Genomic DNA, 20757 nt, shown 5'->3' on the forward strand with positions numbered 1-20757 from the left:
TTCAGATGATCAAACACACTTAAATATTAGTCAAAGTAAACACATCATGCAGGTTTACATGAAGATTTTTATTATTAACGAAAAACAAAAGCAAGAAGGTCGCTGGTTCGGGTCCCGGCTGGGTCAGTTGGCGTTTCTGTGTGGAGTTTGCATGTTCTCCTCATGTTGGTGTGGGTTTCCTCCGGGTGCTCTGGTTTCCCCCACAGTCCAAACACATGCGCTATAGGGGAATTGATTAACTAAACTGGCCGTAGTGTATGAGTGTGTGTATGGGTGTTTCCCAGTACTGGGTTGCAGCTGGAAGGGCATCAGCTGTGTAAAGTATATGCTGGAATAGTTGGTGGTTCATTCTGCTGTGGCGACTCCTCTGATAAACAAGGGATTAAGCCAAAGGTAAATTAATAAATGAACGAAAATACATGCAAGAAAATAAGAAATTACTAAGGGGGCAAACAATTATTCACACCACTGTATGCGCTGACCTCAGATCAGTGATCTGTGACCTCACTGCAGCTCTCGTCTTATACGAGTTCTGACCTGAGATCAGCTTTCTGTCTGAATGCTAAAAAGAGGAATTCAGTGCTTTAGCTTTGTTACAGAGTTCAGTGAGTTGCAGGAAGCGTTTAATTCAACATCTTACCTAAAATAAATATTCATAAAGATTCAAAACAATGCATGCCATTGGCCAGCTAATAGAGTATGTACTCAGAAAATTAATTAACGCTCTGACAAGTCTATCTCAGAGTTATGAGAAGACGGTCTTGATGTTATTATGAATATTGAGGATTTGTTCAAAACTTTTCTGTCTGGTTGCATTAAGTCAGTTAAAACATGGCCAGCTAACAGCTCTACTAGTGGTAATCTAATTTTATTAGATTAAAGTCACTTAATCTACCTTTTAATTGCTGAATTGGGTAGCCTATTATGCACAGCAAACGTTTTATAAGTGTTTCATAAGCCACTGATAAACATCCGGTGAAAGGTTTATGTGACTTTTTATTTTCATAAGGTTCATTTTACAGCATCAACGTTATAATATAGTTAAAAATATATATTCATTTAAATAGACTTTCATTCATGTAGTTGTTCAAGTGTAAAATTAGATGAAAGACACACGTTTATACACAAGCGTTGTCAATAGCAGCAGGCGAGCGCTGAAACTCCATTGAAAATCCTGTGGTAATACACACTCACCTGCCACTTTATTATCACTTAATACACGTGTCCAACTGCTCGTTAACGCAAATTTGTAATCAGCCAATCACATGGCAGCAGCTCAATGCATTTAGGCATGTAGACATGGTCAAGATGATCTGCTGCAGTTCAAAGCGAGCATCAGAATGGGGAAGAAAGGGGATTTAAGAGACTTTGAACGTGACATGGTTGTAGGTGCCAGACGGGCTGCTCTGAGTATTTCAGAAACTGCTGATCTACTGGGATTTTCACGCACAACCATCTCTAGGATTTACAGAGAATGGTCCAATAAAAAGAAAATATCCAGTGAGCGGCAGTTCTGTGGGCGCAAATGCCTTGTTGATGCCAGAGGTCAGAGGAGAATGGCCAGACTGGTTTCAGCTGATAGAAAGGCAACAGTAACTCAAATAAGCACTCGTTATAACCGAGGTCTGCAGAAGAGCATCTCTGAACACACAACACGTCCAACCTTGAGGCGGATGGGCTACAGCAGCAGATGACCACACCGGGTGCCACTCCTGTGAGCTGAGAACAGGAAACTGAGGCTACAATTCACACAGGCTCACCAAAACTGGACAATAGAAGATTGGAGAAATGTTGCCTGGTCTGATGGGTCTCCATTTCTGCTGCCACATTTGGATGGTCGGGTCAGAATTTGGCATCAACAGCATGAAAGCATGGATCCATCCTGCCTTGTATCAGCGGTTCAGGCTGCTGGTGGTGGTGTAATGGTGTGGGGGAGATTTTCTTGGCACACTTTGGGTCCATTAGTACCAATTGAGCATCGTGTCAACGCCACAGCCTACCTGAGTATTGTTACTGACCATGTCCATCCCTTTATGACCACAGTGTCTCCATCTTCTGATGGCTACTTCCAGCAGGATAACGCACCATGTCGTAAAGCGTGATTCATCTCAGACTGGTTTCTTGGTCATGACAATGAGTTCACTGTACCCAAATGGCCTCCACAGTCACCAGAGCTCAATCCAATGGGATGTGGTAGAAGGGGAGATTCGCATCATGGATGTGCAGCCAACAAATCTGCAGCAACTGCATGATGCTATGGTGTCAATATGAATATAATAATTTCCAGCATCTTGTTGAATCTATGCCTCGAAGGATTGAGGCAGTTCTAAAGGCAAAAGTGGGTTCAACCCAGTACTAGTAAAGTGTACCTAATAAATTGGCCACAGAACAATTAAATTTAATGGAGTGCTTCTTGTCTAGTCTGAGACTCACTTTATTTCGTTTACCAGCAAGGCAGTGAAGATCATTGAAACTACGTGGCGAATTTGTAACGGCGTGACCTTCACAGGAAGCGCTTGACCGACTGAAAATTAAAAATCTTTAGGAAAAAACATTATATGGCTAACTTTTTTAGCGCTTCTGGCCACTGCTCTGTGATATAGTCTTGCAAAAATAGATTATGCATCAATCATATGCCCTTTTGATTTACTAAAACCTTTGATGCAAATAAATGTTTGCAGAATGTTTTTATTAATATCTTTAAAAATGCAAAGAGCATTCACAAAGAGCATTTCTTTTTATAGCATGAGAACATTAGCAAAATATCGCTGGATGTTTTCTCAGTAGCCTAAATGTTCAATAAATAATTATGCTGCTTTTTAAAATATTGGCCAAATGAAAGTGTATTGAAGGTGACGCACTTCTCAATGCTGTCTAGGTAGGGAGCTTGATCGGTAGACCTAGATGAAAGCCTGTGGAGACAGGAAGACTGATTTCTTTATTAATTACAGTTGTAGATGGACATTTACATTTGCTAACAACAGTCCTGTAATCTGAGAACAATATTAAAATGTAGCACAAGGTAGAGATGCGTGCACAACTGTAATGAATATGTTTAAGGTGCAGTAACATGGCCTAATTAATCATATTCACAGTATTGCACTTGTAATTATGCACTGATTGATTGTTTTTCAGCTTTTTAACCAAAATCCTTCACATTTGATTTGCTTTTACTGAATGCACGTGAATGTTACTGCAATGTGTGTGTGCGTGCGTGCGTGCGTGCGTGTGTGTGTGTGTTTGAGAGACTGTGTTTATTCTCTTTCAGCTGATTGAACATTAGCACTGATTTTTACTGACCAAATAAACTGAAGTAAACACTCAACTCTTTTGATTTATAGTGTGACGGTGATTATGCAGGGGCAACACGGTGGTCTCACAGCAAGAAGGTCGCTGGTTCGAGTCCCGGCTGGGCCAGTTGGCATTTCTGTGTGGAGTTTGCATGTTCTCCCCGTGTTGGCGTGGGTTTCCTCCAGGTGCTTCGGTTTCCCCAACAGTCCAAACACATGCGCTGTAGGGGAATTGGGTAAACTAAATTGGCAGTAATGTATGTGTGTGTGAATAAGTGTGTTTGGGAGTTTCCCAGTACTGGGATGCAGCTGGAAAGGCATCCACTGTCTAAAACATATGCTGGATAAGTTGGCGGTTCATTCCACTGTGGCGACCCCTGATGAATAAAGGGACTAAGCCAAAGAAAAATGAATGAATAAATGATTATGCAGGATTTTCTTATACAATAAATGGCTTTTTTCTACGATTTTCACCAGAGTTGAACTGAATGCAAAAAGCATCTGGCAAACTGCAGACCCTGCTAAATATAATAATTTAATAATATAAATAATGTCGACATTTAAAATCTGTTTATTTAAATTATTAACTTTTTAATACAATATATTCATATGCTGCTCATGAAATTTATTGTATTATTACATTATTGTATTATAAAATGATAAATAAGTAATCTTTTAAATGTGATTGTGAAAAATTTAAATATTTAAAATACCGGGATAAATTGCTAATGTGTATAAAAGCCCTTTTTATTTACAAATATTTACATATTTTATAGCTTTCAGTTTATTTTTTACAATATATATACATATTGATTTATTTTAGGGGTGGCACAGAGGGTCGCTGGTTCGAGTCTCGGCTGAGTCAGTTGGCATTACTGTATGGAGTTTGCATGTTCTCCCCGTGTTCGCGTGGGTTTCCTATCACAAGGTATAGGTGAATTGGGTAAGCTAAATTGTCCATAGTGTATGTGTGACAATGAGTGTGTATGGATGTTTCCCAGTGATAGGTTGCAGCTGGAAGGGCATCCACTGCATAAAGCATATGCTGGATAAATTGGCGGTTCATTCCGCTGTGGCGACCCCAGATTAAAAAGGGACTAAACCGAAAAGAAAATGAATTCATTAATTATGCAGCGTTTCTTTATGTCCAGCAGATGGCAGACCTGACCTTTATCCTAAATATCTATATCTTCATCTAAAAATCTACAGTTAATGTCATCAGCTGTTAATTTCATTCATTGAACATAGTCTGATATTAGATTACTCAAACTACACGTACTACAGGTGCAATCACCTTATTTAATTACAACATAAACACCCATCCTATCCTAGTCTATATTTGTAGAAGAATAAGTTTCATAAGACTCATTTCGTGACTGTCAAACAGGTTTGTGGATGAGTAAATCAACTATAACCACTAAGGCACGAAAAATTATATCAGTTTTTGCATAATCAAATCCCCAACCCCGAAACACTACCATAACAGAAACCACATGTCTGTTTGATTTGCATAATTACCCCACCCATTATGCACTGTAGCCCCGCCCACCGCCTCAGGCTGTATCAGTATGAGGAAATCCAGTTTCAGAGGGGCGTAGCTTACACACGCCTATTAAACTTTGGGTTTGGCTGCAAGTTTAGACTTCAGACTCAAAGCTGAAGAGACAGACATGAGCGCCCTGGTGCTGCCAGCTGACCTGCCAGCATGCAGTATGACTTCTGAAATACCCAAAGAGAAGAAAATAGAGGAGAACAGGCCAAAATACTCAGAGGAGGAGGAGGAGGAGGAGGAGATTCAGGTGAATGGATCTCCTCCAGAAAAACACACAGAAGGAGAAAAAGACGAGAAGACCATTGAAGAAAGCAAGATTCAGAGAGACCTCAAGGAGATTGAGGTAATTGAGGTAAAGTTGGTTTTATTTACACATATCCGTTCATTTTAACGCTATATCTAGATTGCTTCCCACGCTATTTTGAATGTTCAATATCAAGATTGAGGTAAAGTTGCTTTTATATTCACACATTCAGCCATTCCCCATAATTATATAGCTTCAGAAAAGTATAACAAATAGGGAAATCATATTAGCAGACAATGACTATCAGTACAACATTGTTCAGAGTCATTTAAATAGTCTTAATGTTGTTTTGAAGTACATGAGATTGTTGCACTATAGTCAATGGTTGCAAATATAATTTTTATATTTTCAATATATTTAATTAAATAATATTATTAATATTTTTGTATATTTTATTGCTTTATTTTCAAGGAGAAAGTCTGAATGTGCTTATGTACTGCAAACTTTACCAGTGAGACACAGACTAGGTTGTTTACCATGGTATTTTGTATATTGTGTCTGAAATCTCATATGAGAAGGACTTCAAATACAACATTAGCACTATTTTAATAACTGTGATCAATGTTGTACTTATAGTCATTAGCTGCTAATATGATTTTCCCTATTTGCAGTACTTTACTGAAGCGATATCATTAAGCAGAAAGTCTGAATGTGCGAATATAAAACCAACAGTACCTTAATATTGAGGTAAAGTTGGTGTCATCTTGACTTCAAATCAACGTTAAACAATTTAATTGACTGTGAACAATGCTGTACTGTAGTCAATGGCTGCTAATATGATTTCCACATTTAGAATTGGCAATACTTTTCTGAAACTATGTTATTAAGGAGAAAGTCTGAATATGCGAGTGTGTATAATCAACTTTAACTCAAATTTACCTCAACATTTCATCAATGTTTAATTAGTGTGCACTTTTTGACTAAAGTCAAGGTTTGTTTTCTAAAGGTATGTGAGTGTATGTAAAAGGTTTTCAGCAACACTGTGAAAAAATATTGCTGGGTCCGACCCACACAATTCCTTCATGTTGTGCCAACACAATCTGATTAAGTTAACTGGATTGTCAAGTTTAAGTGGATTGAACATAAAACAATTAAGTTGTTCCAAAAAAACTCAGGAAATGTGTTGATTCAGCTCGTTTTAAATAAGTACTTTAAACAAGAAGCAAAGATTTCTCTTCGAGTGAAGACCGTATTCGTAAAATATAAAGTAGCTGATTATTATTGTGTGTGAGTTTGGGGTCCCTTGGGGTTGGTCCCTATATTGTTTATCCCTCTACTTTAAATATTCGGTCTGAAATCTAATGTAAGAATGACTTCAAAACAACATTAGCACTATTTAATTGACTGTGAACAATGTTGTGCTTTGATAGTTATTGGCTCCTAATATGATTTCCCTATTTAGAATAGGCAAGTCTGAATGTGCGAATATAAAACCAACTGTACCTCAAAATTAAGGTAAAATTGGTTTAATTTTCTCGCATTCAATTAGTAACAACTTCCTATATTGTTTACCACACTACTTTGAATATTCAGTCTGAAATCTCATGTAAGAATGACTTCAAAACAACATTAGTACTATTTTATCGACTGTGAACAGTGTTGTACTTTGAGAGTCTTTGGCTGCTAGTATGATTTTTCTATTTAGAATTGGCAATACTTTTCTGAAAATATTATTGCGGAGAAAGTCTGAATATGCGAGTGTATATAATAAACTTTTACTCAACTTTACCTCAACATTTCATCAATGTTTAACTAGTGTGCACTTTTTGTATTTGACTAATTTCAAAGCTTGTTTTCCAATCCTTAAGGTATGTGAGTGTATGTAAAACGTTTTTAACAACACTGCAAAAAATGCTGGGTCGTGGGTCCCACAAAATTTTTTCATGTTGTCCCAACACAATCTGATTAAGTTAACTTGATTGTTAACTTAATAGTTTTTATGTTCAATCCACTTAAATTTAAGTTGTTCAAAAAAAAACTCAGGAAATGTGTTGATTCAGCTCGTTTTAAATAAGTACTTTAAACAAGCAGCAAAGATTATTTTTCGAGTGAAGACCGTATTCGTAAAATTTAAAGTAGCTGATTATTGTTGTGTGTGAGTTTGGGGTCCCTTGGATTGGTCCCCATGTTGTTTATCCCTCTACTTTGAATATTCAGTCTGAAATCTAATGTAAGAATGACTTCAAAACAACATTAGCACTATTAAATTGACTGTGAACAATGTTGTGCTTTGATAGTTATTGGCTGCTAATATGATTTCCCTATTTAGAATATGTAAGGAATACTTTTCTGAAACTATTATTGAAAAGAAAGTCTGAGTGTGCGAATATAAAAACAACTCTACCTCAAAATTGAGGTAAAATTGGTTTAACTTTCTCACATTTATTTAGTAACAACTTGTGACACACTTCCTATATTGTTTACCACATTACTTTGAATATTCGGTCTGAAATCTAATGTAAGAATGACTTCAAAACAACATTAGCACTATTTAATCGACTGTGAACAATGTTGTGCTTTGATAGTTATTGGCTCCTAATATGATTTCCCTATTTAGAATAGGCAAGGAATACTTTTCTGAAACTATTATTGAAGAGAAAGTCTGAATGTGCAATTATAAAAACAACTGTACCTCAGTATTGAGGTAAAATTGGTTTTATATTCGCTCATTCATTCAGTGATAACTTGTGACAGTGTACTTTTTTTACCATGCTACATTCAATATTCAGTCTTAAATCTCATGCAAGAATAACTTAAGGTTTATAACTGTTTGTTTTATGCATCATCTGTATTTTGAAGCCATACGTTGATTTATTTAACAACGAGGAGCGCAATGCAAACAAGCCACCGGCTTTATTGTGTTTTTATCCTTGACAGTTTTTATTTCAAAATGTATGGGATACTTGTATTTTTGTACAGCTTTCCTAAAATCTGTCAAATAAAATTCAATTCAATTCAAAACAACATTAGCACTATTTAATTGTCTATGAACAATGTTGTACTTTGATAGTCTTTGGCTGCTAATATGATTTCCCTATTTGCAATACTTTTCAACTTTACCTCATTCTCCAGGAGTCTAAAGATCCTCAGAAACATGATGAAGATAAGGAGGAGGAGGAGGTTTTGGGTCCAGATGTGGTCACTTGTGACTCCTGCATTGATAAGCCATGCAGAGCTAAAAAGTCTTGCCTCACCTGTCTGGTATCATACTGCGAGTCTCACCTGAGGCCACACCTGGAGAACGCCAAGTTCCAGAGCCACAGGTTAGTGGATCCTCTGCGGGACATTGAGAGGCGGACCTGCGAGGCTCACCGCTGCCCGCTGGAGCTATACTGCTGCATGTGCTGCCTCTGCCCAGCCTGCGTCACAGAGGAGCACATCGGACACCAAGCCCTGCCCATAGCCGAGGCACGGAGGAATATAGAGGTAAATCACATGAGGAGTTTGCTTTCCTCACTCACTCTTTTTTTAATTGGGTAGACTTGGAATTATTTCAGTTAATTAATGTTGGTTTAGTCAACATATAAAACAACTTTATATACCGCAGGAACAATAAAACAGAAAATATTAGCATTTTTAAAACTGTAACTTTTCCAAGCCACGGTAAACCTTGAAATCGCTTATCATCCCATGCCTAGTAGTCTTAGAATTCTGTATTGTCCATTTGTCCTTATTCTTGCCTTACTTTTTTGTATTGTTTCTAGTCCAAATATCTAAATATTCATAAACCAAGACAAGCAAAAATATTGTATTGTTTTAGAAAATAATATGACAAAATGAAGTGAGTTTTTCCTTAAAACAAGCTTAATAATCTGCATATGGGGTAAGTAAAATAACCTTATGTCAAAAGGAAAAACAAGATTATTTTCCTGACCCCACTGGCAGATTATTTAGCTTGTGTTAAAGGGCACATAGTTTACCTCTTTTTTCTGATGTAATATTAATATTATGGTTCTTCTGAGTGTGCCAGTTTAGGTTCAGTTTAAAACACAATTCAGATTGTTTTATTATAATGTGTTAAAAAGTGTCATGTTGGGGGCGTGTCCACAGCTCGCTGATTTAGGGGTGTGTTGCTTCACATGTAAATTAGTTTCGGCTTCCTGCCAACGTAACAAGGGGGCGGAGCCATGAGCTCACCCAGAGTCAACAGAGTCTGGCAGACTCAGAGGAGAAGGAGTGAGAGGATCACCATTCAGTCGTACATGTACGACTCTGACACAGACCAAGCAGAGAGTACAAAATCATTTGTGTCTTTGTACAGTTTTACAGCCAACTGTGAGCTAGTTTCAAGTGCCGAGCTTGTACACAGAAACTAATAACCACGCACACTGAATTAACTTTGACTGAGGCACCGGATGCGTCGCTCGAAGCCGCGACACGGCACACCAGACACTCTCTGTGGCGCACCAGAAACATGAAGTGTCCCGAATCGTCGCGCCACGCATTTTTAAATCCTAAACATAGGTTTCTGCAGCGGTCCGTGGTGCCCAGCCGTCGACTTGAGTGTACCCTGATAGAAACCGATGTTTAGAATTCTAAAACGCATGCTAGTTAAGATCACAGGGAGCTTCTGGGATCACGAGAAATGCAAACGGCTGAAGTATAAGGTAGACTCAATGAGAAGTACACATGTTTGCAAACCTACCTAAAGATACAACCAATAATTCCGATTAGAGCGATAATGTGGAGAATATTGATCTTGTGTTGAGCCCAATGAGCCTTGCATCTAAAAATAGAGCTAGCGTGTTCCTTTAGTGATATTGCTTCGACTCACGCTGAAAATGGCGGACGTGAATCAACAAACTGAGGATATGATGCGCCTGTCAATCAATATTGGTGGGCGGGGGGACCGCTCTCCTACGTAAAGTTGCGGTCGGTTTGAAAACCGCTCCAATTGGTCCACCGTTTTTATGTTGTTAAATTGAAAAAAAAGCACTGAGTGTGTTTATATCAGCCCAATATGACGGTCTATACACCATACATGCACATATGGCTGTCCAAACAGCTTGAAAAGTAGATTTTTCACCATAGGTGCCCTTTAAGGAAAATCTCACTCATTGTTGTCATATTATTTCTTAAAACAATATCTTTAGCTTGTCTAGAATGTTTCCGTGCAATCAAATAATTGATTCAGTTTACTGTATTTGTACATTAAATGTGTCATTCCAAAGAAAACGAATGGAAAATGCCTTAAATGTTTCTGGAATGAGTTGTATGTTTCTTCTGAACTGGAGGATGATTGATGTTATCTGTAAAACCCACATGAGCTTAGTACTGTGCCAGGGCAGGATGCTCTTGTCAAAGAGATTTTCACTTTTCATTTTAATCTCACTGTGCTTCATTCCTGGTAAAATAACAGTGACCTGAGACTATTTTAATAAAAATGCAGTAGGGAAATGTGAAATATTATTGCTATTCACATTATCTCCAGGATTTATCAAAATAGAAACAACCTTATAATGTCTATTAAACTGCAAATCTGGCTGAAAGAACTAGCCGTAATACTATAGTAAAACATGGAAAACAGAGGTAAACATGGAAGTTTGCTTTCCTTACTCACTCTTTTTTTTTTTTTACTTGGCTACTGTTCTGTTGTGCTTGTACCCTTCGGAAAGGGTACCTATAAAGTGGTACAGTACGGTTTGCTTTTTGTTACCTTTTGACTGTGGAAATGGACAAAATAGCATGTTTTCTAGACAAATAAAATATTGTTTTATTTTAAGGGAAAATACTCCAAAATAAAATTAGTTTTTACTTAAAAACAAGCAAAATAATCCACCAATGTGACAACCAAAATAATCTTAAATCAAAAGGAAAAACAAGATTATTTTGCTTACCCCATTGGCAGATTATTTTCCTTGTTTTAATGGAAAACTCATTTAATTTTCTCCTTTTGTTTCTTACTAAAACACAATACTTTTGCTTGTCTAATAGCTTCTGGGCAATCACATTTAAGCGTTTGGCATTATTTCATATTAATAATAGATTCAGTTTTATTGTGAACTGTCCATTTAATGTGTCATTCCATTCATTCCAAGGAAAATGCCTTACATTTTTCTGCAATTCTGGAATGAGTTGCATGTTTCTTCGGAACTGGAGGATGATTGATGTTATCTGTTAATTGTTGCACCCACGTGAGACCAATGACCAATTACACTAGGCCAATTTCCAATCAAGATTCGTACAATGGCCAATTAAACTAGTCAAATGAACAGTTAAACTAGTCCAATGGCTAATTGATCAAGCCCAATGACCAATCAAAACTAGTCCAATGGCCAATGAAAACTAGCCCAATGGCCAATTAAACTAGTCAAATGAACAGTTAAACTAGTCCAATGGCCAGTTGATCAAGCCCAATCAAAACTAGTCCAATGGCCAATTACAAGTAGTCCAATGGCCAATTTATCAAGCCCTATCAAAACTAGTCCAATGGCCAATTAAACTAGTCCAGTGGCCAATCAGACTACTCCAATAGCCAATCAAATCTAGTCCAATGGCCAATTAAAACTAGTACATTGAACAGTCAAAACTAATCCAATGGCCAATCAAATCTAGTCCAATGAACAAGTGAACTAGTCCAATGAACAATTAAACTAGCCCAATGACCAATCAAAACTAGTCCAATGGCCAATTAAACTAGTCCAATGGCCAATCAAACTACTCCAGTGAACAATTAAACTAGTCTAATGGCCAATTACAATAGGTCCAATGACCAATCAAATATAGTCCAATGGCCAAATTAAACTTGTCCAGTCTCCAATCATAACTAGTCCAATGGCCAATCAAAACTAATCCAATGGCCAATCAAACTAGCCCAAAGGCCAATCAAATCTAGTCCAGTGTCCAATTAAAACTAGTCCAATGGCCAATTACACTAGCCCAAAGTCCAGTGTCCAATTAAAACTAGTCCAATGGCCAATTACACTAGCCCAAAGACCAATCAAAACTAGCCTAATGGCCAAGTACATTAGCCCTATGACCAATCAAACAATCAAAACTAGTCTAATGGCCAATTAAACTAGACCAATGTCCAATAAAACTAGCCCAATAACCAATTAAATCTAGTCCAATGGCCAAATTAAACTTGTCCAGTATCCAATTACAACTAGTCCAATGGCCAATTACACTAGCCCAATGTCCAATCAAAACTAGACTAAAGCTATAGTCACACTGGGCTTTGTGTGTGCGAAATTGTGTCGTACTGCGCTACGAAAAGGGGCGGGATTAAACAAGATGATTAGACATTAAAAAAGCGAGCGATCGCTCCATGTTTTAAATTTCTGTCCAGAGAGGTCCTGTTTTGATCCTCGATTGGTCTCACGCAGTCAAGTGATGCGGTTTCGCAGGTGAGAGTTCACCAAGCTTGAACTTTGCACTGCAGCGAACAGCGAAACATAACGCATGACCCCGCGTTTCCGGTCTGATGCATTCGCGTGCGTATGAATGGAAGTCTATGGGAGGAAAAGTCAAGTGTGACTGCAGCTTAATGGCCAAATACACTAGCCCTATGACCAATCAAAACTAGTCCAATGGTCAATTTAACTAGACCAATGTCCTATTAAACTAGTGTAAGAATGGGTTTTACCCACAGCGGTTCAAACTGTAGTTCTGCCGAATGACTAAAAAGCTATCAGTATTGATGGTAAAAAACTGTGCATTCTAGTCAAACCATTCTGCAATATCATACCAAAAAACAGAAATAAGGTCAGTATTAATAGCTATAAATGTTGGAGAGCGTTGATATTATGTGATTGTATTGTATTGCAATATGGAGCATCTAAGTGTTGATGTTAAATCAAAAGTAATTCACAAATACTTGATAATGAGATGATTTAATGACAATAATTCTCTATGGTTACAACTGAAATAATTACAAAATAACTGTATAAAATGATCAAATATGAAATGATAAAACATATGATATAAATTGTACCCAGCTTACATGTAAAATTAAAGTTACCAGAGGTAGAAGGAGAGACACAGGGGGAGGGAGAGAGAGACAAAGAGAGCAGGCCCAGAAGTTAACCTGATTGCAGTAAAGTCAGAGATGGTAGACTACACAGGAGGTGAGGAGCAGAGCAGGAAAGCGCGGAGACAAAAAAGAGAGGCCTGGAAAAGAGGCAGAGCAGCGTTTTACCACCTATTTTGTATCTTTCTTGACCATGTGACTAAAGCCCAAATGCTGAGACATTCAAACTGACCAATCAACATGTGACCACATCGTAAAACCCCAAAAGTCCACACACCAGGCCCTGATCTTATCAGTATCTGCCTTTGGAGTCAGTATGGACCTTCTTGAGTCAAAAATACATGTTTTGTCATATAAACAAAAGCATATGATAATTTAGCCTCTTACACTAGTCCAATGAAGACTAGTCCAATGAATAGTCAAGCTAGCCCAATAATATCTGAATTCTGTCATTGCTCATTCTGTCATTGCTCACTGCACTGTAAAATAAATCTTGCTGCATTTTTTGGTTCAATCAAATTAACTTTACTAGTCTTAACTTTACTTTCTGTTATAATCTCTGCCTTCATCAGTCAAAATGAAAAACATTTTTAATTAGGTTACCTGATTAATTTGATAAAATAAGTTGTCCTGAATTTCTTATGTCATATCATGCCTCTTTTGTTTTTCCTTTGTTTTGTTTTTTTATGAATTTTGAAGGAGTGAATGAAAAGCCGCAGGGCCGAATCTACACTGACTACACCCTAAAGCACAATTAGTCTAGAATAACCTGCTAAAGATGGATCAGACAGTGCTAATTACTCTCACTGTTTAAGGAAATGAATAATGAAAATATGAAATGAAGTAATTAAACTAAAAGCTCTCGCTGTGTACTGTAAAATAAATCTCAGTACGTCATGGATATACCTGCTGGTTTCACTGATTTAACTAATTAAAATCATTTGACCAATTTCTGCTTTTCAGGTTATACAACATAAATGAGTTTAATATTCCAGTGTTTAATTAGTTTGTATAGTATAGATGTATATTTATACAGAGTAAATATATATATATATATATATATATATATATATATATATATATATATATATATATATATATATATATATATATATATATATATATATATATATATATATATATATATATATATATATATATTATAATAATAATAATATATAATTAATATATTTATTTATAATATGTTTATACCAAACAAAACCTTTACAAACAAATTGACAAAACATTAAAATATAATTATGATGAAAAACTAAAAACTGAATTCAACCTCCAATCCAAACTTCAGTGCAGGGGTGTAGCGGACATTTTAAAAGTGGGGAGGGCGGCTGTATGAGATCATATGTTCATATAATTATTAATCACCTGTTTCTAAATGTTCTGTCTCTAAAAGTGAGGGAGACGTATCCCCCCCAGTTGCTACGCCCCTGCTTCAGTGTTATTCGATCCTAAACGGAAATACACAGTTGGCAAATTATTTATCATTAACACGTTCTTTTCAAACACGTTCTTTCTAAATATCGCCTCTGTGATCGTGACCTAGAAATAGAGAAGGGCAGACATAAGAAATCCTGGACTCCTAAAGAACAGAGAATATCTAAACAGTGTGACGCAAATCAAATAGAGGATAAAGCACACTTCCTTCTGTTCTGCCCCAAATACACCATAACCAGAGAAATATTTTCCCCCAATTGAAAACATTGATTAATTCATTTTTTTAATTTAAATGACTCAGAAAAACTTTACCATATACTCGGAGAGGATGAATTGACATCTAGACTAGCTGCAAAATATGTAAACACCTTACACACCATAAGAAATGGTTAATGTAGATTCATGTAGCTTATTTAATTAGTCTAAACTCTTTTTGTGTATTATTATTACTATCAAATGTATTATCTGATTTTTTTTGTCATTTATTTTTTATCTACTGTATTATTATTTTATTTTATTTTATTTTATTTTATTTTATTTTATTTTATTTTATTTTATTTTTATTTTTATTTTTATTTTTATTTTTATTTTTATTTTATTTATTTATTTTTTTGAGGATGTTAAATTATTTAAAAAAAATTTAATTAATTTTAAAATGCTTTGTCAATACTGTATTAAGTGTCATGCCAATAAACAATTTAAACTTGAACTTGAACTATACAGTACAATGTGTTACACTTTACAAAAATCTTGCTGTTTTAAATTTGAGTTGAATCAAATGAACTTTTTCTAGTCATGTCAACTCGCATCAATCAAACTGATGAACAATATTAAGTTAATATTTTACTTGATTGACTTATTAGAATAAGCTAAAGCAACTTATAAACATTTTCCTGTCACACTGTAAAACAAAATGCAGGGTTTCACACAATTCCTACATGCTGTCCCAAGACAAATCGATTAAGTTCGCTTCATTCATTCATTTACCTTCGGCATAGTCCCTTATTTATCAGGGGTCGCCACCGCAGAGTGAACCACCAACTATTCCAGCATATGTTTTATGCAGCGGTTGCCCTTCCAGCTGCAACCCAGTACTGGGAAACACCCATACACTCTCACATTCTCACACACACACTTATACACTATGGCCAATTTACTTTATTCAATTCCCCTATAGCGCATGTGTTTAGACTGTGGGGGACACCGGTGCACCCGGATGAAACCCACACCAACACGGGGAGAACATGCAAACTCCACACAGAAATGCCAACTGACCCAGCTGACCCATTTTAAATAAGTAGGTTTTGAAGAAGCGCCAAGTAATTTCTCGAGTGCATGACTTGTTTTATATACTTTTTACAGTGTGTGTGTGTGTGTGTAATCTGAAACGCTTTTTGTTTTCCCTCTTCTGGTTATGAACGTCAGCTTATGACGTCTCTTCAAGAATGCAAACACTTCACTAAAGCATGTGATTCACATGACAAGATATGACACACTCACTGAAACACACACTCACACACGCACACACATGGTTTAGGAAACAGACAAGCATGCATGCTATTCAGTTAAAGACTAGTTACTCAATGTGGCCGTATTTAATGTGCCACGTGTCGTGTTTTCATTATGATGCAACAGCTGAAGTGGTGTTTAAGTGTATCTTTAACATGCTTTCAACATTCCTTTAAGTCTGCCTTATATTCTCTGGCATATTAGCATGTTAAACAAATAATGGTGCTTTTATTCATGTCATGTTTAAAAGCAGCCAGCATGAGTGTTCACTGTTGGCATCTGGTTTAAAAACTGGAAACGCAAGATTATTAAGAAATGAAGACTACTGTCAACATTCACTCACATTCAGTTACTCAGAACCTGCAGGAGCTTCCGTCTTGAGAACAGACAGGGACCCAGGGGTGTTGCTAGACATAAAGCTCCACTGGGGCACAGCTCCCCCTCCAAAAAATAAATAATAAGTAAATTATAATATTTTATATAACATTTGATATATATATTTATGTTTATTATTATTATTTTATATATATATATATATATGTATGTATGTATGTATGTATGTATGTATGTATGTATGTATGTATGTATGTATGTATGTATGTATGTATGTATGTATGTATGTATGTATGTATGTATGTATGTATGTATGTATATATATATATATATATATATATATATATATATATATATATATATATATATATATATATATGTATATATATATATGTATGTGTGTATGTATGTGTATATATATGTGTGTATGTATGTGTATATATGTGTGTATATATGTGTATATATGTGTGTATATGTGTGTGTATATATATATATATATATATATATATATATATATATATATATATATATATATATAAAACAGTATTATTCTTATTATACAATTATTATTCTAAATAAATAACAGAAATTAATCCTAAATGTAATTGGGGAAACAATCTAAAGACACAACTGGAGTGATGCTAAGATAATTTAAGAAATCTTTTGCATAAATATTAATACAATGAAATTCTATAGTCAATTCTATTGCTCTATTACTCTATATTATCAGTTGTGTGTTGTCTTAGACCCGACTCATGGCCGAGAATTAGGTTTATTAAGTCTTACCTCCCTGACTCATCATCCCTCCTTTTTGCTTCATACAAAAATCACCATCACATTATTTAAACTTTGTTTTGTCGTCTTGCAAAACTCACTGCGTGCCGACACCTGCGTATAAAAGACTGTTACGCCGGCTATTTTTTCGGCCTGCATGTACCGGGACTTACACCGGTAGCAGAGCGGTGCGTGAGGCGCGTGGGTATGTTTTTTTTGTGTGTGTTTTTTTTCTGCGCACATGCTCAGTTCACTTTTTGATTACACTACATGCTTTCATCAGCGTTAGTTCGGTTGCACATAGAGAATAACGTCTTTATTCTTGGATTACCACTCTTAATAAATACACTTGCATATAAAGTAAATCGTATCTCAAAGCATTTACTGGGTCACTGGTGATTTTTACTGGGGCACGTGATCCGCTCAATTAGTTTATAAATAAACTTCACTTATGGCAATTTGCATTATTTTATCACTGTTATACAGGGTGGGCCATTTATATTTTGTGGCACATTCGTATAGGTGAGGGGGTAACTATATGTGAGGGGGCAAACTTTTCAAGATGGGTGGTGACCGTGGTGGCCATTTTGAAGTCGGCCATCTTTGATCCAACTTTTGCATTTTCAATAGGAAGAGGGTCATGTGACACATCAAACTTATTGGGAATTTCTCAAGAAAAACAATGGTGTGCTTGGTTTTAACGTAACTTTATTCTTTCATTAGCCCCCTCACATATACTAATGTGCCGCAAACAGGACGTCAATATCACCAACCATTCCCATTTTATTAAGGTGTATCCATATAAATGGCCCACCGTGTATAATGATTATATAATCAGTGGCATGAAATGATCTCAAAATTACAAAAGTATCGCTAATCGCAACACTTTCTGTGACAATCAATCGCACAACTAAAATTCCTTATCACGACAGGCCTAATAAAGTCATGACTTTCAAGCTTAAAGGTCAAATGCGAGAGAAAAAAATTTGTTTGACCTTATGACAGGTCGCATTACTGATTAAACTGATCCAATAATGACCTTAACTAGGGGACATCGGAAGCTGTTTTACTGTAAACACAGATTGATGTAGTCCATATGTGTGTGTATGTGTATGTGTATATGTGTGTGTGTGTGTGCTCTTGTTAGCAGTGTAATGTTATTGTTCTTTTGTTCGGAGCAGGGTGTGTCCGCGACTCTTTAGATGTCTGACGGGATGAAATTACACAACATTCATAATACCAAACAGCTTTGCCAGACACAACTAACTGTCCAGTCCAGTTTCCCTTACAGAAACATCCCAGATGTCATTAACAGTGACACACATTTCATTCACAGTTTCAGTTTAACCACAGCTGTGAACTCATGACATTGATTTGCATACTCTGATGAAGGCTTATTATTAAACTGCATTGACATGATTATTTAAATTCCAATGAGACTCAATGTTTCAGTGTCAGCATTTGATATATACTGTAGTACTTCACATAGTGTACACTGAAAAAAATACCTGTTAATAACGGTTTCTGTATTTAATGATTCACAAGTGTTTATTTACGGTTGTGAATTGCATTATGGGATGTTGATCTCTGCTTTATTGACTTTTGATGTTGAAAATTCAACTTTGCAGATTAACAAAGTGACTTTTATTGACATTTTAGTAGTTTGAAATAATGTATAAGAAATAATATCTAGAGAAGTGAGTCAGAAAATGTAGTAATAAGTGTAAAATAAAACTGGCAGTTTTTGTAGCGTAATATACAACACCATACCAGACAATATAGCACTGTAAACTATTAAAAATGTTCATAAAAGTCAAATTTTCTAACTTTTCAAGGTTAAAAGTTGTTAGAGGAGAGATCAAGCTCTCACAATGCAATTCAAAAGCAGAAATAAATGGGGGGAAATAAAAAACGTGAATCACAAAATACAGAAAACTGCTAATTTACTGATACTTTTTACAGTGTAGCTATTAATAGTCAAGTCATCTTTTATTTCTATAGTGCTTTTACAATGTAGATTGTGTCAAAAAAGAGAATTAAAAGCCATTACACAATAAACAACCAGCACATATACTGTAAAATCAGACTCCACAGTGTTTTATCATAGTAAAGTGTTTATACTGTTAATATTCTAATATTTGCAACTCGTTTTGGTAATGAATGCTCCAGCATACTGCAGTATTAACTGAAAATTGTAGTAAATACCATAGTATACTTTAGTCCAGGGGTGCCCAAACTTTTATTCTTACGAAGAGCCAAAACCAAACTTGTTCGAGGCTAGTGGACTGAGGGTAAATGTAGTTGCAATGGGTAATTTCCTAATTTAGTTAATAATGTTTAAAAATGCTTTATTTTAACTAATACAGCGTTTTATATTAATTAATACAGTAGTTTTTACATTTTATAATGAACTTATTACAGTTAAAACAAATCAATCTAATTTACATTTAGACATTTAGCAGACGCTTTTATCCAAAGCGACTTACAAATGAGGACAAGGAAGCAATTTACACAACTATAAGAGCAGCAGTGAACAGTGCTGTAGGCAAGTTTCAGGTGTGTAAAGTCTAAGAAGCAAAGCATTCGTAATGTTTTTTTTATTTTTTGAGAGAGAGAAAGAGGGCACAGTTAATGGTATAGCCAGAGAGGCATGTGCAGATTAGGAGGGAAAGTGGAGACTAAACAGTTGAGTTTTTAGTCGTTTCTTGAAGACAGCAAGTGACTCTGCTGTTCTGATGTAGTTAGGGAGTTCATTCCACCAACTGGGCAGATTGAATGTGAGAGTTCGGGAAAGTTATTTCTTCCCTCTTGGGGATGGAATCACAAGGCGACGTTCATTCACAGAACGCAAGTTTCTGGAGGGCACATACATCTGCAGAAGTGAGAGCAGATACGAAGGAGCAAAGCCAGAGGTCGCTTTGTAAGCAAACATCAGAGCTTTGAATTTGATCCGAGCAGCAACTGGCAGCCAGTGCAAACGGGTGAGTAGCGGAGTGACATGTGCTCTTTTGGGTTCATCAAAGACCACTCGTGCTGCTGCGTTCTGAAGCAGCTGAAGAGGTTTGATAGAATTAGCTGGAAGCCCGGCTAATAGAGAGTTGCAATAATCCAGTTTGGAGAGAACAAGAGCTTTGAACAATGAGTTGAGCTGCATGCTCAGATAGGAAGGGTCGGACCTTTCTGATGTTATAGAGTGCGAATCTGCAAGATCGAGCAGTTCTAGAAATGTGGTCAGAGAAGTTTAGTTGGTCATCAATCGTTACTCAGTAATGGTTGCTCCATCCATCTGGATTGAGAAGTTATGGTGAAGAGTCGGGTTGGCAGAAACTTCAAGCATTTCCGTTTTCGCGAGGTTAAGCTGGAGATGATGATCTTTCATCCAGTGAGAAATGTCTGACAGGCAGGCTGAGATGCGAGCTGGAACCGAGGGATCATCAGGGTGAAAAGAGAGGTATAGCTGGGTATCATCAGCATAGCAGTGGTAGAAAAATCCATGTTTCTGGATGACTGGTCCTAAAGATGTCGTGTGGATGGAGAAGAGAAGTTGCCCAAGAACAGAGCCCTGAGGTACCCC

The 20757-nt window shown here is 36.4% G+C and overlaps 2 protein-coding genes across 4 annotated transcripts in view; both read left to right on the forward strand.

Annotated features, from left to right (window-relative positions):
* The window catches only part of fads6 (fatty acid desaturase 6), a 26716-nt gene extending 23000 nt beyond the window's left edge, over positions 1 to 3716 (forward strand). The window contains exon 7 of one of the 2 annotated variants that reach the window (XM_056469401.1): positions 3342 to 3716. In XM_056469401.1, the coding sequence (XP_056325376.1) occupies positions 3342 to 3546 (205 nt within the window). In that variant the 3' untranslated portion in view covers positions 3547 to 3716. The other variant, XM_056469402.1, reaches the window with a different exon arrangement.
* Positions 3717 to 4940: 1224 nt separating this feature from the next.
* trim16 (tripartite motif containing 16) overlaps positions 4941 to 20757 on the forward strand; it is a 33392-nt gene continuing 17575 nt past the window's right edge. Inside the window, exons 1-2 of one of the 2 annotated variants that reach the window (XM_056469394.1) lie at positions 4941 to 5194; positions 8219 to 8572. In XM_056469394.1, coding sequence (XP_056325369.1) covers positions 4961 to 5194; positions 8219 to 8572 — 588 coding nt within the window. In that variant the 5' untranslated portion in view covers positions 4941 to 4960. The remainder of the gene's footprint in view (positions 5195 to 8218; positions 8573 to 20757) is intronic. The other variant, XM_056469395.1, reaches the window with a different exon arrangement.

The sequence above is a fragment of the Danio aesculapii genome, chromosome 12, assembly GCF_903798145.1.
Source record: "Danio aesculapii chromosome 12, fDanAes4.1, whole genome shotgun sequence".
Classification (NCBI taxonomy): Eukaryota; Metazoa; Chordata; class Actinopteri; order Cypriniformes; family Danionidae; genus Danio; species Danio aesculapii.